The sequence below is a fragment of the Cervus elaphus genome, chromosome 20, assembly GCF_910594005.1.
Source record: "Cervus elaphus chromosome 20, mCerEla1.1, whole genome shotgun sequence".
In the NCBI taxonomy this organism is placed as follows: Eukaryota; Metazoa; Chordata; class Mammalia; order Artiodactyla; family Cervidae; genus Cervus; species Cervus elaphus.
In genome coordinates, this window is record NC_057834.1 from 122,863,679 (window position 1) to 122,883,214 (window position 19,536).

General features: G+C 48.0%; 2 protein-coding genes across 5 annotated transcripts; both read left to right on the forward strand.

Annotated features, from left to right (window-relative positions):
- Nucleotides 1-19: 19 nt before the first annotated feature.
- On the forward strand, nucleotides 20-11,082 carry MED8 (mediator complex subunit 8). 4 transcript variants are annotated; one of them, XM_043878656.1, is made up of 8 exons: nucleotides 20-95; nucleotides 1,399-1,517; nucleotides 2,456-2,600; nucleotides 3,134-3,274; nucleotides 3,468-3,549; nucleotides 3,918-4,166; nucleotides 4,899-4,959; nucleotides 10,399-11,082. In XM_043878656.1, the coding sequence occupies exons 1-8, from the start codon at nucleotides 90-92 to the stop codon at nucleotides 10,409-10,411; spliced, it is 816 nt and encodes a 271-aa protein (XP_043734591.1). In that variant the 5' UTR covers nucleotides 20-89; the 3' UTR covers nucleotides 10,412-11,082. The 4 variants fall into 4 exon arrangements, with proteins under 4 accessions (XP_043734591.1, XP_043734590.1, XP_043734594.1 ...); XM_043878655.1 differs by lacking the exon at nucleotides 10,399-11,082 and adding an exon at nucleotides 5,318-6,442; XM_043878659.1 differs by lacking the exons at nucleotides 3,918-4,166; nucleotides 10,399-11,082 and adding an exon at nucleotides 5,318-6,442.
- Nucleotides 11,083-12,860: 1,778 nt separating this feature from the next.
- Nucleotides 12,861-19,440, forward strand: LOC122678135 (transmembrane protein 258-like). The gene has a single exon (XM_043878668.1). The coding sequence runs from the start codon at nucleotides 15,840-15,842 to the stop codon at nucleotides 16,077-16,079; it is 240 nt and encodes a 79-aa protein (XP_043734603.1). The 5' UTR covers nucleotides 12,861-15,839; the 3' UTR covers nucleotides 16,080-19,440.
- The last annotated feature ends 96 nt before the right edge of the window (nucleotides 19,441-19,536 follow it).

Genomic DNA, 19,536 nt, shown 5'->3' on the forward strand with positions numbered 1-19,536 from the left:
AGTGAGTGGGAAGGTCGAGTTCTGCGCTTTCTAATTGGCTGACTTGGGAACCGGAAGAGGAAGTGATTGACACCGCACCCGCCGCCGCAATGCAGGTGAGGACCGGTTTGTTGCTAATGACCGCTAGCTAGTTTCGGGTAACGAGACCGAAAGTGGGCTGGCCGAGGAGAGAGTGAGGAGTTGGGGCTGAGAGAACGGGGTCGAGCTCGCGACTGTGAGATAAGGGGACGCGCGATGGGTGCGAGGACCTCTGGAGAGGGATGGGGGTGGAGCCCGGCTGACGGGAGACAGAAACTGCGGTTAAGTTGGGACGGAGAAGGAAGCACTGTCTTGCTAGGGTGTGGAAAAGGATCAAGTTGTAATTTGGGAAGGGGCAGTCCAAGGAAGATGGCTCAAGAAAGAGGTGGACTGGGCTCGGGCTCAGGCCCCGGCCTAGGCTGTTGGATGTCGACAGAAGAGAGAATCTGTAGTTGGAGAGAAGCCCGAGGATGGAAGGAATTGTGGGACCGTGGTGGCCAGAAGCCAGACTAAATAATCTGAGGCCGTGGGTGGAACCCAGCTCCTGTCCTGCACTTTCGGGGTTTTGCAGTTTTGCTTCATTCTTCCTAGTCTGTGCCCTAGTAGTTAAGGATGAAATGAGATAAAACTGGAGATCGTAGACGTAAAGGAAATGCTATGGAGACCCCTCAGCTTTTAATATAGTTTGCCTAGTGCTTGGGTGCATGTGCGGTTTTGTTGTTTTGTTTTTCATTTGTCACTGTTTGTTACACACGGGTAGTTGTCAGTACATATTTATAGGTTGACTAAGCTTGCGAGACGGGCACAGGAATATTGGCACAGCAATAAAGTGAGTGCAGATTAATTCAGGAAGGAAGAGGTTGAAACAGCAAATGCTGAGGGAAGAGGAAGGTGGGGGTGGCAGCCGTGGCAGTATTCAGAGGAGCCTTCCTGTGTAGGTAGGTTTTCCAGAGATTATGTCATTGCCAAGAACAGCCAGGTTCACAAGGCAGGTTCTAGAACAGAAGATGTATGCTGCTGAGGTGTCCCAAACATAATAAATCCCAGGCATTACGTCTGGTGAAAATAGTCCAATGAGGGAGAACAGAGAAAAACCAAGCCTAATATAGAGAAACAATCACGCCTGGATTAAAAGCAACGAGAGGAAGCAATCAGTAGATAGGAGGAATTGAGGTCAGATGAATGGGTTTAAAGGTCTAAGGGTTGATGCTGTCTGTGATCCTAATACCAAAGATGGTAAACAACCTGACTCTCCCTGTGCCAGTGAGATTCTGTGTCACTGTACTGGTGTTGCACACTGTCACCCTGGCTTTTTGGCCGTCCTCTGTATGCATCATCCTTACACTCATCTGAGTAACCAACCCATTCCTATTGGCTCAGAGGGAGGAAAAACAGCTTGAGGCATCATTAGATGCACTGCTGAGTCAAGTGGCTGATCTGAAGAACTCACTGGGGAGTTTCATTTACAAGCTGGAGAACGAGTATGACCGGCTGACCTGGTAAGAGTTGCCAGGGCAAGCTGGGGAGGGCTCCATGGGTGGGGACTAGACCACTTGCTGGATAGGGTATCTCCAGCATTTATCACTTTGTGAACATCTTTTGATTTAGAAAGAGCTGGGTTTCCTAACATTTAACACTGAAGTTGGCCTTAGGCCCCAGTTGTAAGGGAAGTAGTGAAATGCCCAATTTCTCAACCCAGGTTCTTTCTAGCTTTTCATTCTCCCTGTTTGACTTCTCCGGAATGAGGTCCTCCTGCAGTGGGTCCTTCCACCACAGTATTAATACTGGATTTCTTGCCACGGGTGTTGCCAAGTCTTTTAGGTCCAATCTACTCAGAAAGTTTGGATCTGGAAGGGGATCTTTTACCCAGTTTCTGAAGTTCTAGTGATAATAGTGTAGCCATCGTTCCTATTTTGCCATTGTCTTCACCCCATTCAAATATAGTAGTCCCCCATAATCTAGTACTGAATCCTATTCTGTATATACTGTGGGTTTTTTTTCGATACTACTTGTGTGGGTAGTGTATACAGCATGGATATGCTGGACAAAGGCATGATTAACATCCCGGATGGGACAGAGTGGGATGAAGCAAGATTTCGTCATGTTCCTCAGAACACCTCCCAATTTAAAAACATGGATTGTTTATTTTCTGGATTTGTCGTTTATTATTTATTGACCACGGGTAGATGAAACCTCAGAAAGTGAAACTTAGGATAAGTGGGACTGCTATAATGACCTGTCTTTTTTTCTCTGTGTCAGGAACTCAAAGTGTATCCCTCTTTCTTAACCCCATAATCCCTGTGAGCCAGTCTAGTTCCTGCCCAGGCCAGCATAGGGCTGTGAGTCTTTTGGGGGTGAGTCTGTTTATTCCTAGTCTGAGGGACCCCTTTGAGGCTCCTTTACCAGGAACATTCTGACGTCTTCTTACCACCACCAGGCCATCTGTCCTGGACAGCTTTGCCTTGCTTTCTGGACAGCTGAACACTTTGAACAAGGTCTTGAAGCATGAAAAGACACCACTGTTCCGCAACCAAGTCATCATCCCTCTGGTGTTGTCCCCAGACCGAGATGAAGATCTCATGGTAAGAGGAGAGGGATGCAGCTTAGGAAACAAAGTTCTTAAATGAGGACTGACAGCACAGTGGTTGGTTTCTATTCTAGAAATTTTGAATATACAGTAGTGTGTGGCAATAAGTGGGGGCTACATTTTGGAGGCCTTGCTTGTTGTCCTTCTGGAGTTGGGAGAACCACTCCCAAAGAGTGCTAAATTAACCTGAGGCTTCCTGCACCAAGATAAAGACCTTTTTTCCTCTTTCCTCCAACACCTGTCTCAAGCAAAGAGTGTGTTTTTTTGTAACCTTTCCTGTTTCAATCTTTGGTTAAAATGTGGCAGAGAGGGGTTTATCCTTAGATCTGGTAGAGATAGGGGTGAGTAGATAGAACTGAAGGATGGATTGAGAGGGATGGTGTTTTAGGAAGCCAGATATTATTAGTCTTAGGTTGTGTTTTCCCTGAAAATGCACTGTTTGCCTGTGAAAGGAACTATGTGTATATCAGGCCAGAATTGAATCTTCTTGGAGTGCACAGTAGGATCAATAAAATCTGTGTGTTACAGAGGCAGACTGAAGGACGGGTACCTGTTTTCAGCCATGAGGTGGTCCCTGACCATCTGAGAACCAAGCCTGACCCTGAGGTTGAAGAGCAAGAGAAGCAGCTGACCACGGATGCTGCTCGCATTGGTGCTGATGCAGCACAGGTTGGACTGAGTCACTGCCCTGCTGCCCCACACCCCCGAGTTTTACCTGGAGAGGCTGAGTATTCCCACTCCTCTATTGTAGGGTATGGCAGTGGTTATGCCTCCCTTGCCCCTGGAATAGCTCAAGGAAGAAACTTTCCTGTAATCATTTCTTGCTTGCCCTAATTTCTGCACAAACTTACATGTGTTACAGAAACAGATCCAGAGCTTGAACAAAATGTGCTCAAACCTTCTGGAGAAAATCAACAAAGAGGAACGAGAATCAGAGAGTGGAGGTATGGAGGGATTGGTGGAAAAGTGGTGGGGGAAAGAGGGATAAGATCACCGAAATAGGAAGGGTGGTGTTGGTAGTGGTGAAATGAGGATGCAGGGATGTGCTGTTTAGCCAAGGGTATGCATCTGTTCTTTTGGCCTTCTATATTTCAGGCCAGCTCTGGGGCAGGTGGAGAAAGGCGCAAAGGGAGAAGGGAGAATTCCGAGATAGTCATGGGGGTCCTCTGGCTCTTCCTCTGGGTTTCCAGGAAGTCTGGATGCTACCGAAGTCAGAACTCCAAGCCCTGGCACTCATACTGGTCTTCCTGGTGCTAGATGCAGTCCAGGGCCAGAGGCATACCTTAGGGTCTCCACTTCCCTTGCCCTTCAGGTCTCCGGCCGAACAAGCAGACCTTTAATCCAGCAGACACCAATGCCTTAGTGGCAGCTGTTGCCTTTGGAAAGGGGCTGTCTAACTGGAGGCCTTCAGGCAGCAGTGGTCCTAGCCAGCCAGGCCAGCCGGGAGCTGGAACAGTCCTCGCAGGAGCCTCAGGATTACAGCAGGTGCAGATGGCAGGAGCTCCAAGTCAGCAGCAGCCAATGCTCAGTGGGGTGCAGATGGCCCAAGCAGGTCAGCCAGGTAAGGTGACAAGGATTGGCTTGGTGACAGACCTGGAGCAGGGATGTGAAAATAAACTGGGTTATCTGCCACACTTCCCCCTCACCCCATCCCCAGAACTGGAGACATTCTCCTTTTCTCCCTTGGACTGTGACCCAGAAAAAAAACTCTTGAGAGTGAAAGCCTCATCTGAGACTCTGTTAATAGGCACCAGACAATGAGAAAGAACTTTGACTAAAGTTGCCCTTAGCTACCCTTCTGTCCCCCTTTAACTTTGGGTAGGTGTGTTGTCAGTGTCTCACACTAAGTATTAGGATCACTGGGTAGATGTGTTGGGAATTGACAAGCAGGCAGGTTTTCCAGTGCTATGCGTATTCCTTGCTCTGTATCCTGTCTCTTCTGCTCACTCTTAGTAATGATAAGAACAGTCTGAGGAGTTCGGATGTAAGCAGCTGGAAGAAGTATTTTCTTCCAAGCTGTCTAGACAAAGGGACAAGCTCTCTTTTTCCATTAGGGGAGGAGCAGGAGCCTGCAGGGATATGTTCCAGCCCTTCCCACTATTCCTCCTCCTGACCACCTTCAGGTAGAGGGCTGAGCCGGGAGCCGTACCTCTGATCCTTGTCACCCAAGGTCAGATGCCACAGATTCTGAGCTGATGGAGGAGGTGACAGAAGGGAACCTGGGAGACAACACTTCTGATTTATGATGAATATCTGACTGTGCTTCAGGTGTCTTTCTTCATGTTCTTTTTAGGGAAAATGCCAAGTGGGATAAAAACCAACATCAAGTCGGCTTCCATGCATCCCTACCAGCGGTGAGTGCGGGTGGCAACCTCCACTCCCAGGTGCTCTTTTCAGAGTTGGGAAGTGAAACTGCCTTTTGCCCAAAGCTGATGTGGATGGGTACAATGAAAAGAACACAGGCTTTCAGCCGCAGACAGATCCCATCTCCACTGCCAACTAGCTGTGTGACCTTGGGCAAGTGACCTGCTTTTTCTGAGCCTGTTTTTTGGTTTATAAATGATGATAATACCTACCTCATAGGGTTGTTGTGAGGATTAAAATGGGAAAACGATGTAAAACACTTAGCACAATCTATGAAATAATGAGTATCCAATAAATGAGAGTTTCTTCAGCCACTTCTCACTGCCCTCTCCTCGGTTTTCGATCCAGAACTTGCCCTGATCTGAGACTGCTTCATGTCTGTGGTGAGCTGATGGACACAAGATCGTGGACCGCTCAGCTTTGTTTGAAAGCCTGTGCTTATTTTGTGCCGCCAGAGCCGGTGACAGCTTCTGTCCTCAGAGGCCCGCTGCCTCCGCAGGCCTTGCTTCCCAGATTCCAGCCTGGCCATCTCTCCAGATGCAGGTGATGAGGCCTCCGGGCCGAGACAGACCATCCACTTACAACTCTGGAGAAGCCTGGGCCTGCTCTGCTCTCCATCCTGTCAGAAGCCAGTTCAGCTCTCATCTGGGAACTAGTCAGAGTCCCCCATCCTTTACCCCACCCTGGGCACATGAGGGAAGATGTGGAAGTCCCAGTAGGTGGAGGCTTCCTCAGGAAGTGGCTCTGCCAGGCAGGACTACATGAAAAAGGGTTTTGTGAGCACGTGAAAATGTCCCTTGTTCTCCAGACGTTTTTCTCCCCCCTGTATTTTGGAGGGAGAGGGGAATTGCACCTCACACTGTCTCTCCTTATGGTTGAGTCATCCTCAAAGTGTGCCTGGTTCCTGGGCTCAGTTAGCATGACTTTTCTCCAGTCCACTGAGCTGGTAGTTCCAATAAGGGTCAAGTGGATGGTGGGAGGTGGCAGCTGCCAGCACTTTTGCCTGCTTCTATAAAGCTGGAGAGGAGAGTGGGCTTGGGTCACCAGCTTAAGCTGCCTTTCTTGGCTCTCCTTTGCAAGCAAGGGCAGGAGTTGAGTCAGCAGAAGAGGACCAAAGGATTGCTCTGAATAAAGTTATTTAAGTTGATGACCCCTGTGTCAGGGTTATCTGACAGCAGGTAAATTGAGATAGCTATGTGGGGATTGGAGACTACATGTCAGAGACTTTGAGGGTTGCTGCAAGGCAATATTTTTAAAAATTTTACTTATTTATTTGGCTGTGCTGGGTCTTAGTTGCAGCATGCAGGATTTTTGGTTGCGACAGGTGAACTCTTAATTGCAGCATATGGGATCTAGTTCCCCAACCAGGGATCAAACCCAGACCCCTTACAATGGGAGCCCAAAGTCTTAACCACTGGACCACCAAGTCCCAAGGCAATTCTTGTTTGTTCTCCAATAAAAAGTTTTCTTAGGTTTTTTGTTTTTTTCCTCTTATCTGTAGGTTTGATCTAAATGTCTTGAGAGGTAGTAAGAGGGCATGCTCATTCTTCCCAGCTGCCTTTTTTCTGTTCTCTTCTGTCACACATTAGTACTTCGATATTTGTTCAGTGCCAGGCAGGACTCTGCCAGGCTGTGGCAGCAAAGGACTGGAAAAGTAGTCACAGATGTCACATCCATTTCAGTTCCATCACGACCAGACATGTATCCACACAGCTCACTGATCACAGCACACAGAGCAAGGCGAGTCCTGCCGTCAGCTCTGAGGCAGCGTCAGACGTTCTCCCCGCTACAGCAGGGCTGCCTTACCCGTCTGGCAGCCCACTCACTCGTCCTTCTCTTCTCTTCCCTCTGCACTGGAAATATCCGAGCTCACTGTCACATTGGATAGAATTCAAGGTGTGCGTCTCCAAAACCCCTGGAGTATCTTGGTGACCACTCTCCTTTATTCCACCCAAAGATTCTTCCTGTTGAAAGTTTCTTGAAAACGTTTTAAACCTGTTGAAACCAACCCCAAGTGTCTTTGTTGTCTCAGACTAATAGCAATGTCATCCCCAAAGTGCTATTTGAAATGGATTCCTTGTCCTCCCAGAGTGGAAGTGCCCTCCAGTTCAGTCCTCCCCAGTGGAAGTGCCTTCCAGTATGTCCCAAGAGGAGCATACTCGGGACCCCACTTCTATCTCATGCCCTTAAGCAAACTGTCTTTACATCTATATTCACTCTTAGAGGACATGCTCTCATTCCCAACCTTCCAACCCCAGATCCTCTGGAGTGTACAAACCTAGCAGCATCACCAACTTAGGGGCTCATACAGCCCAGCAAGTGCCTCAATGGAGAGTATCTCCCATCCCTAACACACTCATCCCCAAAGGAGGGAATAGAGATGATAATATAGAGTTTCGAGAAGAGGACATTGACCTGCTGCTCCCTTGCTCAGATTTAAGATAAAAAGATGGCACTCTTGCTTCCCTCTGGTAGTGTTGTCCAGTTTCTAATGGCTCTGTTTTGCCTGGGGCCTGTGCTTTCTTCTACTCTTGGGGACCCGGGGAAAATGAGATTAGGCCATTGTCTCCCAGGTGTGCGTCTGGGATGACGAAAGAAGCAGCAGCTGTGAAACTTAACTACAGCGCAGAGGTCATCCTGTTGAAGGTGGAAGCTTACTACATCAGTATTTGCATGACACCCATTGCTAGGACTGCCCCTCTCCAGCTCTGCCCTGAGACTGGGACTCTGTCATTGCTGAACCTCTCTTTTGCACGTTGCCCAAGTCACCCTGTTTTCTTCCTCTGCTGGTGTCTATTGCTGCCCTACCTAGTTAGTCATTTAACTTGACCTTGCACTTTCTTGGGAAACAGTCAAGGTAGATAGGTTTTAGCTAAGTGCTCCTTCAAACTCCACAATCAGTCCTGGTGTTTGGACTGAACTGGAGCCGATAGAGTGCCCACCTCCTGTCCTGCTGTTGAAGGGAAGAAGCTGATCTCTGCAGGAATGCCCTAGTGCAAGGCCAGTCCCTTTCCCACCCCCTTCTCACCTCCCCCAGGCAGCTGGGAACAACCTCTCCCTTTGTCTGAACTTCTTGTACAGAATAATCCTCCTTATGGACAATGTATTCTCTGTGCCTTGTGGACACAGGAGCCGTGTGAGCTGATCCCAGCACCAGGCAGGACGGGGGCGGAATCCTTCCAAAGGCCCACGCTAGATCAGCTCCTAATTACTGTCTAGAGAAACCGCCAAGGGATGTACATTTTCTCCCATCTGTTCCAGGTTGTGGGGGCTGGCCTATTGAAGTTTAGCAATGGGCCAGGAGCAGGGCTGGGGGCTGTGGTCCCTTTGTGATTCAGTCTGGAGGGTTCACTGTACCAACCTATGGAGGCTCAGTGTGGCTCTGGCCTGACAGCCTTGAACACACAGGGGCTAACATTTGGAAAGAGTTTGCCACCCTGCAGGTGAGGCTTTCTAACTGAAATTCCAGTCATTGCTTCAAGATGTATTTTGTCCTACGGGACAAATTTCCTGTCTTCCCTTTAACTTCTGTCTCTTATTTTCTATTGAGGCAGGTTCTGGCTGTCTGTTGTCACCTCTTGATCAGTTCACATGCTCTCAAAATATCATCTTCCCCCAAGTACACAATGGACAAGGCCCCTGAGTTCCCTGGGCCTCCATTTTCTCACCTGGGTGCTCCCAGTGATCCTTCCTAGCTTTCAAGTCTCTGACAATATTCTGAAGCCTGTATATCCCCAGGCATTTTTCATTTTCCTTATTGCATGACTATGTTATGATAGGCAAAGTTTTTCTTAGACTGGCCTGCCAATCCCTTGAACTCCTCCAAACTGTTCCTAAATTTCCCTGTCACCTGCAGCTTAAAATACAGACCTCCCTCTAGACCACTTCCCTAAAATTGTTTCCTAACTTTCACTAGTTCTTTAGTAAAAGTTACAACAGAGATAAATACATTGAATGCCAGAAGTCACCTTCCCACTCAGGCATCTCCTTCTCTCTGGGCAAGAGACTCCATACCCCCTAAAGGCAGCAAATTATACTTTTCCACATGATGATAACCTTCCCCATGGAATCGAATCCAAGGCACCAGGGGCTGTTCCCCTTCCTGTGTTTCCTCTGCCATTTCACTCCCTTCCCTGCTGTCACCCAAATTTCCCTCCTTCATGGTCATTTTGATAATTAATCTTCCCTGACCCACAGCCCACGTGTAGACCATCCTTGTTTTGTACTCATTTCTCTGGGCTGCACCCATTTTCACGACCCTGGTTAGTATCCTTCCGTGTTAATCCTTGAGCCCACATCACCACTCACTTGACTCTCGGCCATGCTCTTGAAATACGGAGCCTACCATCACCATCTTCCTTCACGCCCCACACTCACTCTTTAGCCCCACTTCCAGTCTTCCTCAGGAACTAGCCTGTCTCCGATTACTGTTGACCTGATAGCTAAATCCAGACTTTTTTCAGTCTTTGTGTCTCTTACTTATCTCCATGGTTTTAAACAGGGCTGGCCGTTGCTTTTCCACCTTTTTTCCTTTACTGGCTCCCACTTCTCTGACCTTCCCTTCTCTGCAGCTTTTGGCCTTCTGTCCCTCTGCCTGCTTCTTAAATGTTATTCTCCACGACTCTGTCATTAACCTGCTTTTCTTATTCTACCTGCTGTCTCTGTGACCACCACTTTTATGTACATAATTCAAACAAGTTTTATCAGATAGCCCAGACCTCTTTGCTGACATGCAGATGCCTATTGGGTATTTCTGCCCCTATGATCCACAGGTACCTCAGGTTCTGAATGTGCCAGTCCAATCATCTTTCCCTCCAAACCTGTTTCTTTTCTAGTATCCTAGGTGTGACCTAAGCCAGGTCTATGGAAGCTGTCCTAAACACTTGCACACTCAGTCAGATAAAAATCCTGTCAGTTCTGCCTCCCCAGGATCCATCCATCCTGGATGGCCAGCTGATGTGAAGAGCCAATTCATTGGAAAAGACCCTGATTCTGGGAAAGATGGAGAGCAGGAAGAGAAGGGGGCCTGGAGCCTCACCTGAAAAGTGATGTTTGGACGCCCTGCATCCAGGCTTGCCCACTCCAACTCATCTTCCATGTGGCTGCCAGATAGATTTCTGCAGATCTGATCACATTATTCCCTTGATTAAAGTCCTTTTGATAGTTTCCTTCCTATGGTTCTCAAGCTGGGGTCTATTCTGGGCAGGTTGGTAGGGGCAGTGTGCTGGGCATACTGAAAGTTACAAGGTAAAGCTCATCCTAGACTGCCCATTTTACTCAAGGGTAAGTAACTTAAACAAAATGCAGAATTATCAGGCATGCAGTAAAGAGTAAGTAGACTTTGGAAAACTCCTACTAGTCCGAAGGATTTCATACTAAGTCACTAAATTCTCTGGGGATATTTATTCTTTTTTTTTTTTTAATTTCAGTGGACAAGTTTGAAAAACAGCGCAAATTTCCTGGAAAAGCAAGTCGAGTTTTTTGTGATCTAGCTCCCTGACTTCTCCTGACTTAATTTCTATACTGTCCTACTGCCCACTCTGTTCCCACATCGTACAAATTGCTTGATGTTTCCTGAGTGTAATTCTCTTTGGCCTCCCATTCCTTTATTCCCACTTTTCCCTCTGCACAGAACATTTTGTCCCATCATTCTGTGATGAATATCCAATTGTCTTTCAAAATTCAGCTCACAGGTCACACTCTGAAGCTTTCCAAGAAACCTGTCTGTCCACAGCCCAGTGCCATTCCCACTAGGTGCGGTCAATGACCTGCTCTTTTATGCTCTACATTTGTACCTTGTACAAACTTATTCTAGCTCCTGCTGTTCTTTATTGCCCCCCAAGTTCAAGCACCCTGCACTGTCAAAGTTTGAATCCAATTATCCTATCTGAGAGCTATAGTTTCTTTGGCAAGAAATGTGCATGCCTGGCATACATGGCATCTGGCCCATTATAAACACTGTAAGTGGTAGCTGCTGCTATTACTGTTATTATTTGGTTGACCTTGGAAAGAGAGTATAGTCTAGCATTTTGGTTAAAAGAGCATTTTCTAGTGCCAGATTGTTGTCCAGTTGCTCAGTCGTGGCTGACTCTTTGCAACCCCATGGACTGCAGCATGCCAGGCTTCTGTGTCCTTCAATATCTCCTGGAGTTTGCTCAAATTCATGTCCATTGAGTTAGTGATGCTATCTAACCATCTCATCTTCTACCGCCCCCTTCTCTTCCTGCTGTCAATCTTTCCCAGAATCAGGGTCTTTTCCAATGAATTGGCTCTTCACATCAGCTGGCCAAAGTGTTGGAGCTTCAGCTTCAGCATCAGTCCTTCCAATGAATACTCAGGGTTGATTTCCTTTAGGTTCAAATTCTAGCTGTGCCACCTACTAGCTGTGTGGCCTTCAGTGAGTTACTTTCCCTCTCTCTGCCTCAGATTCCTTATTTCTAGGGATGATAATACTAGTGGCTATTTCGCAAGGCTTCTGTGAAGTTTAAATATATTGATACATACGAAGCGCTTAGGATAGTGTGCCTGACAATAGTAGAAGCTCAGTAAATATTAACTATCCTCAGGGTAGTGTCTGAAAGTCTGCTGTCAGCAATTGTTGCTTCAGTCAATCATTGACCAGTCCCTCTGTGCGGAGGTAACTCTTCCTCCCTCTGTAGCTCATCTGTGCTCACAGCTACGTTCACACTAGGAGAGACTCTCCATGCACATTTAATCCCCCCCTGTGTGCAGAGCAGACACTGGAGCATTTCTGCATTGACTTGCCTAGTGTAATGAGTCATTTCCACATCTAGTTGTGTGAACTTTCTTTCTCCCACTTAGTTGTCACCTACAGTCTTCTATTAAAGCCCAGTTTGGTCTCCTAAACTGTGATTTTGAGTTGAGGCCATATGACAGGCTTCCTCCCTGGCAGTGTTCCTTTTCACCCCTTCTAAGCTCTATCTGTTTGCTGTCCACACCATCTGGGGACTCAATTCCAGTCTGCCCACATCTCATCTGAAGGGGGCCCTTCACCACTCAGAGGTCTCCCTGTGCACCTGGGATGTGTCCTCCGTCCCCGCTCACTCCGTCCAGACTCGGGTCGTCACCAGTGGCTGTGTGACCCACTGGCTATCACACACCAGAGCTCTGTGCTTGCTCTCTTCCCTTCACAGTCACCACCAGTCCTTTAGGCCTTGTTTTGCCAGGGCAGCTCCATGGTTCTTGTCACTGTCCTCTAAGCTGTAGCCAGTACCTGCGGACCAGGGGCTGCCTCACACCTCCAGGCCTTAAACGTGCTTTGCCCTCTCCCTGGTGTGTCTGCCCTCTCTTTCTCTTGCTCCAACCTCCTGTTCACCTAGTGAACAATTCGTCCTCCCAATAGCACCTCCTCCTGTGAAGTCTTTATCACTTCCTCCCTTTTACAGTTGACCATTCTTAAATTATACCTGACCTGGAGATGGTGACTGCAGCCATGAAATTAAAAGACGCTTACTCCTTGGAAGGAAAGTTATGACCAACCTAGACAGCATATTAAAAAGCAGAGACGTTACTTTGCCAACTAAGGTCCGTCTAGTCAGGGCTGTGGTTTTTTCCAGTAGTCATGTATGGATGTGAGAGTTGGACCATAAAGAAAGCTGAGTGCTGAAGAATTGATGCTTTTGAACTGTGGTGTTGGAGAAGACTCTTGAGAGTCCCTTGGACTGCAAGGAGATCCAACCAGTCCATCCTAAAGGAGATCAGTTCTGAGTGTTCATTGGAAGGACTGATGTTGAAGCTTGAACTCCAATACTTGGGCCACCTGATGGGAAGAGCTGACTCATTTGAAAAGACCCTGATGCTGGGAAAGATGGAAGGCAGGAGGAGAAGGTGATGATAGGATGAGATGGTTGGATGGCATCACCAACTCAATGGACATGAGTTTGGGTAAACTCTGGGGGTTGGTGATGGACAGGGAGGCCTGGCGTGCTGCGGTTCATGGGGTCACAAAGAGTTGGACACGACTGAGCGACTGAACTGAACTGGACACTTATCCATTATGTGACCTTAGGCAGATTACTTTAGTTCCAAGACCCTCGATTTCCACCTCCTAAATCAGTGCTATAATCCCATAATATGCTCAGTGAAAGGTACCTTCTACTTAGCATATTTAAAATTCAACTTAAGTAGCTCTTACTTTACTATAGGATAAAGTCCAAGCTTCTTAGAAGGGCATACAAGGCCCGCCAGGCATATAGTCAGCACTGAAATGCCAATACTGTTCTCCTTCCCCTGAGCAATCCCTTACTCTCTCCTGAGCAATCTCGTCTTTATCACATAGCATATTAGACTATTTTGATTATAACATATTACAATTAAACTAGCTTAACTGAAAAAAAAGACCCAATGGATTTGGGTTATACAGATGGGGAGTTGGAGGGTGACTGGCTCCAGGCAGGTCAGGGGCTCGGTGTTGTCTGGGTTTGGGCTCTGTCTCTGCATTTCTCCTCTCTACTACATATAGCTCATCTCATGGAAGAACTCTCTTGTTGCTTGGATTCTGCGCCATTAGGAGCACTGAGGGAAATGGAGAGAACACCAGTGGGGTTGGGCAGAAATTCCATAAAGGAAATGAAAGCAGGGGGATGGGAAAGGATCTGAATGCAACCAGACTTAAAGCTACAACAGTCTACTGTGTGTGGTTTTATCTCTGCAGACAATTTGCAGATATTGTCCCCCGCACCACCACCACCTTCCCCCCACCCATGACCCAACCCCATCCTTTCTCCTAAACTTATAGTACTGTGTTTCAGATTGCCTGTGGAAGGGGCCATCTTTCCTCAAACTCAGAATATCCCAAACTGCATTCACTTCCTCCATCCTGCTCCACGGTGTTATCCAGCTTGCCAGTCTGGCTATCAGTTCTGGTCCCATCCCCTCATCTTCCTTCTTGCTCCGTTGCTCTAGGTTAGGCCCTCACTGTGTCTCACCTGTGCCTCTGAGCTGGTCTCCCACCTGGCCTCCCTTCCTCTGCCTTCCTCTTGATAATCTCGCTGTTATCAGGTTTTTCTTTGTAAATAACAATGGGGATCATACCAACCCCTTACAAATCTCCAGGGACATCTCAGTACAAACAAAACTCCTCCTTCTTTCATTCAAAACACTTTATGATTTGGGGCCAACCTATTTTTAACCTTCCAGCATATGAAGGCCTTTCATTCACTGGATCCTGTAGCCAAATAGAATCACTTGCAGTTCCTGCTCCTGTCCTAGTCTTCCCTCCAGCCACCCTTTGTCCATGCTTTTTCCTCAGCTTGAATCATCTATGTTACTTCCACCTCACTTGCTGTGTCACCTTGAGAAAAAATCCTTCACCCGTTCTGGTTCCATTCTTTCCCCATCTGTTAAGCAATGATCACAGCACTTACCTCACAGGACCGAACCGTAAGGGCACGCGGGAAGCAGCTGGCCCCATGCTTGCCAGAGAAAGTGTTGCATTTTCTCTTTCCCCCTTTTGGCCTTTCTCCCACATCTTCCAGATCTTGCTAACTCTCTTTGTTCCATCTTGATAACCTCCCCTGGTTTGTCACCTCACCAGAAGCCTTCCCTTTTCTCTCTCCAGAACTCTTCCAGCACATTTTATCACAGCCCTTTCCCCAAAACTGAATTTTTTTTTTTTAACCTCAGTTCAGTGAACACTAAACAATACTCATAGGGTGTTGGCACTGGCTACGTACAACAGATCAGGCCTTGTCCCCCTGACCTCTCAAGGGTTCAGGCAGCCCCACAGTTCAGATGGTATGATGAGTGTTTGCATGCAGCCTCTCTCTTCTGCTGGCTGGATGTCCTTCCTTCAGCCAAGGTCCCAACCTTAGGCAGAGGACACCAGCGAGCTGAGTGAGGCCCATGGACATGCAGAATCATTAACCGACAAGACCTTCCCCTCATCTTCACTCCTCTGTCCTCACGGACACAGCCCTCCCCTCAACTCCTCTGTGCGGATACAGTTAGAAAGTGCCCTTTGTCCTTTATAGGTGGGGAAGGGAGAAGCTCGACATAGCCCCAGGAGGCTGCTTCCATTTCTACCTGCCGCTCCTGTTGCCTCTCAGCCTCTGACCCTCAGTACCTGTTCTCAGCCAGTTCGCCTGTCGCCTCCACACTGTTCCCTCCACTGCTCCACTGGCTCCCTTGCAGGCACATACTGATAATACCTTTTCCCATTTTTTCCCCCTGCTTCTTTGATCCCATTTCCCTTCAGATTTTTTTTTTTTTCCAGAAACACATAAAACCACATAATCATGGAAATAGAGTTGTTAGAGTTCAGTTCATACAGATGGTGGTTTTCAGACTGAACCCTGGAGAAGGTAAATCAGTCGTTTATCTTCTGGGGAGGGACGATGGAGAAAGACCCATGTGAGTGAGGTGTGAGTCAGAGAGGGTGGGGCCCAGGGGAAGTAGTCACCTCACTTCCCTTTGGTCAGGAAGGCTCCATGAATTTCAGGGGGAGTTTCAGCTGTTGGACTTGGTATTCTTCCCTGCCCACACACACATCTGGCCTTTATCCTTATCAAGAATGACTTCCTGGACTTTTTCAGTTTCTCCAGTTTATCAGCCTGCCCCCAGTGTAGGTAGTGTTCCATGGACCATCTTACCTCCAAGACCTTCCACCCAGCTTCCCTGCAGATTCTAAATGGTCCCATTTCCTTCCCGTCCATTGACAAACTTACCCTTCTTTTCTGTATATTTCAGCCTATAAGGTGTTTTCCTGAGCCAAAGTCTAAACTGTGCCCCCCACCCCTGCCCTGTGTGTGCTGTATCTCATTGTCTTCCACACAGCACATAAACACGCTTAAGCCTCTTCCCATTAAAAACAACCCTTAGGGGAGCAGTGGATTACCCTGAGCCCAGCAAAATGGAGCTTGAGGCCCTGAGTAGATATACCAGTCCAGTGAACCCAGCTATCTTTCCCCATGTGACTGTGGTACTGTTGGCCGTTGACATGTTCTTCACCTCCTGGTTCTTTGTTTATAAGGTCACCTCCACCAAGTACACTTGGGATATCTACAAAGAGCTCCTCATCTCATTGGAGGCCTCACTCTTCATTGACTTTCGAGTCCTCTGCCTGCTGCTCTGGGTCAGTGTCTATGTCTGAGCTCCCAAGGGTTCCAACCAAGGGTCCTTACTGAATCCTTCCTTTGGTAAATTAATTTTTGGTTTTTGTTTCTGCTGTTGCTGGAAGTGTCCTACCTGCTGCTCACAGTAAAGGCATATATGTGAAAAATCAAAATCAAAACCTTTAGAATCAATCTGGAGGTGAGAGTCAGGCACTGATATTTTAAAAACTCACCAGGTGATTCTGGTGTGCAGCCAGGGCTAAAAAAGATAAACAGCTTAATCCAGACCTCGTACCAGGTCATACAGAGCTCTTCATGACTGACTCCTGCCAACGTTCCCCCCTTACCCACATGCCCTCTGGACTGGAGACTCCCCAGAACTCCCCACACCAGCCGTATCTCCTGCTTGCATGCCTTCACACACATGCTTCCGTCCGCCTGAAAATGTTTCCCTGCCTTCTTTAATACTCAGCTTTGGTGTCATTTCTGTGAAGCCTTCAAGAACTAACCCCCAGCTTGGGGTAAGGTGCCCCCCCCCCCACTCCCTTGCTGCTCTCTTAGCCCTCTCAGTTTAACTCACCACTTGCTATTGTAACAGTTAATTTATCTATCTTCTTCTCTAGACTGTGAATATTTTTTCAGGAACCCCAGTGCCTTGGAGATGGCATTTGGTAGAACTTGGTTTGGTGGTCTATATCAGATATTTGAAGGTGCTTTCTCCTAGGACTAGGACTGGAACTGAAGGAAGTGAGTCTTTGGGCATGTTCATGTAGTCAGTGGGCCTTTACTGAGGGCTTGCTGTGGTCATTTATTAATACCACCGTGGTCCAGTTGACTAATGGATAGTTGAAGATCTCTATCTCTTCCAGGTGGCACAGTGGTAAAGAATCCTCCTGCCAAGGCAAGAGAAGTGAGAGATGTGGGTTTCACTACTGGGTTGGGGAGATCCCCTGGAGTGGGAAAGGGCAGCCCACTCCAGTTTTTTTATCTAGAAAGTTCCATGGACAGAGGAGGCTGGCGAGTGACAGTCCCTGGGGTCGGAAAGAGTTGGATAGAATTGAGCACAGCACCCACACATATATCTCTACCATATTTAACCTCAGGAACTGTTTCATCACTTATAACAGTCTGCTTTGTTTGTCTCTAGATGGACACTTAGTCCAAACCTCTCAATAGTGCTCTCCAAACAGTGCTTTGCAGTTTATTTAGGAAGTATTTGTTGAACGAATGCTCATTAATCGACATACAAGCACATACCTTCTTGCTTCACCCCTTGGCTATGAAATATCAAGGTAGAAACAGTGCTGAGTACTTTACCTGGGTCATCTCCTTTAATCTTCACAATCCTATGAGACAGGTGCTATTGGAGGTTCAGGCACTTACATTAAGTCATATAAGTACTAACTGGAGATTTAAAATCAGGTCTTTGGAGTTAGGTGTGACCCCCAGGGCTACTGAAGTATACCTAACACAATAAATATTTATTGACTCAACAGATACTGCCATCCCAAGGCAAGTAGAAAAGCTTTTGAATTCTTACTGTCTTCCCCACTTGACTCGGGGTCCCTTAACTTCTCTTCCCCTTCTCACATTTCTCATTCACCCTAATACTCTGCAAACACTGTGAAGGAGCAGCTGAGTCCAACATTGGTCAGATACTAGAGGTACAGAGACAACTAAAATATTGGTCCTTGCTGAAAAAAACTTACAGTGAGGGGGTATGCAGATAATTGAATTGCAGTGAGATTGTGAAAGCAAAGGGAGGGACTGTTTTATTGCCTGGAAAAGCTGCTTTTATCTTGAGTTAGGAGACAGGGCTTGGAGGTGTGGGGGTATATGAAAGATGCTGATATCCTTGGGGAACAGTTAAAGCATAGGGTGTGGCCAAGAGAATGGGGGGAGGCTGAGGACCAGATCAGGTCAGCCTTCAGGTACAATGCTAATGAGTCTGAGCCTTTTGAATTCTTTTGCCATTTCCTTTCAAGGGTAGGTAGTCGTAGGTACCCGTGGGCTGGATCAGAACTGTACTTTGGCTCTGACCTCTTAACTCTAAGACTAAACTTTCACATAGCTTGTTGTTTAGTGGCTAAGTGTCTGCCTCTTGCGACCCCATGGACTGTAGCCCACCAGGCTTCTCTGTGCATGGGATTTTCCAGGCAGGAATACTGGAGTGGGTTGCCATTTCCTTCTCCAGGAGATCTTTCCTAACCCAGGATCGAACCTGAATCTCCTGCATTGGCAGGCAGGTTCTTTACCAGCTGCAGCACCAAGGAAGCCCCTCCACAAAGCTACATTCCACCACTGATGAACACATTGTTTGTCCGAAACTGCCACCTCCTCTGAATTCCACATGTACATCATACAGTCCTGTGCACAGTTACTGGATCACCGTGTGCAGTTATCAGCACTGTTCCAGGAGCTGCTGGAGATACAGATTTTATTTTACTGAAACCTAGTGCTCAACCCAGTGGTTCTGTCTAGTTAGTTGGTGAGTGTATGGCGTGGGGAGGTGCAGGGAGCCAGATAAAGACAACTAAGTGTACAGAGTGAGACCAGCTGTCTCGGGGAAACCTCCAGTGTCTATTTTTCCAAGCCTGTCAGTTTCCAGACCTTCTTGGGTGAGGGTGGTCTGTCACCTGGTCCCCCCCAGCACCCTCTCTCACTGGCTGCCAATGTGAAGTGATTTGGCTAGACAGTAAACCCCATCTGGGGACAGCATCTGCCTTGTTCATTGATGTGCCACCAGCAATTAACCCCGTCTTGCACGTGGTAGGTGGTCAGTAATATGTGGGTATTTACTAACACAGGTCTGATTGTAGCCTCCTCAAAACTCTTTGGTTTCTCCTCTGCTTCCAGAATAAACCAAACTGCTCCATTTGGCCTTCCACATTCAGCCACAGCTGGCTTCACTTCCCCTTTTTCCTTCCACAGCCTTGAAGAGGCCAGCTAGCCAGTGATTCATTAATTTCCCCTGCCCCGGGCTACTTGTATTCTCCCACCTCCGGCCCACACGGTCGTCTCAACAACTCCTAATGCTGGGCTCACCCAAGTTTATGGGCTGGTAAGGAAGGCTTCCCTACACAGCGGCTCCCTGGGCTGAGACCTTCCCGCCTACCGAGTCCACTCTCCAGGCACAGACAGAGAGGCTGCCTGCAGCCCACCCCTCCGGTCCCACTCTCTGGAGAGGGAGTTCTATGAGGGGACGGCTGACCCTGGAACTTGCTCCAAGGTCCCAGGTGGGGTGGGTCGGCTACGAACAGAAGCTGTGTTGGTCGTGCTGGTGGACGAATCCCAGAGGGTCCAGAAGGAGGCCACGCAGGGGCTAAACACTAGGAAGGCGCAGGGTGCAGTTTCGGCGGGCGAGGGCCCGGGCCAGGCCGCGCGAGCTGACCGAGGCTGGAGGAGATGCGGCGGGAAGGGGTGGGGAGCCCGGGCTGGGCGCGCTTCCTGCCAGGGGCCCGGCGGCCCGCCCCTGCCTCCGCCCTGCGGGCCCAG

Bases quoted from the DNA above. Each gene is read 5' to 3' on its own strand.
- LOC122678135 (XM_043878668.1), top strand. From the start codon at position 15,840: ATGGAGCTTGAGGCCCTGAGTAGATATACCAGTCCAGTGAACCCAGCT.
- MED8 (XM_043878655.1), top strand. The intron at 2,601-3,133 runs GTAAGAGGAGAG...TGTGTGTTACAG, and splicing joins ACCGAGATGAAGATCTCATG to AGGCAGACTGAAGGACGGGT. The intron at 4,960-5,317 runs GTGAGTGCGGGT...TTTTCGATCCAG, and splicing joins TCCATGCATCCCTACCAGCG to AACTTGCCCTGATCTGAGAC.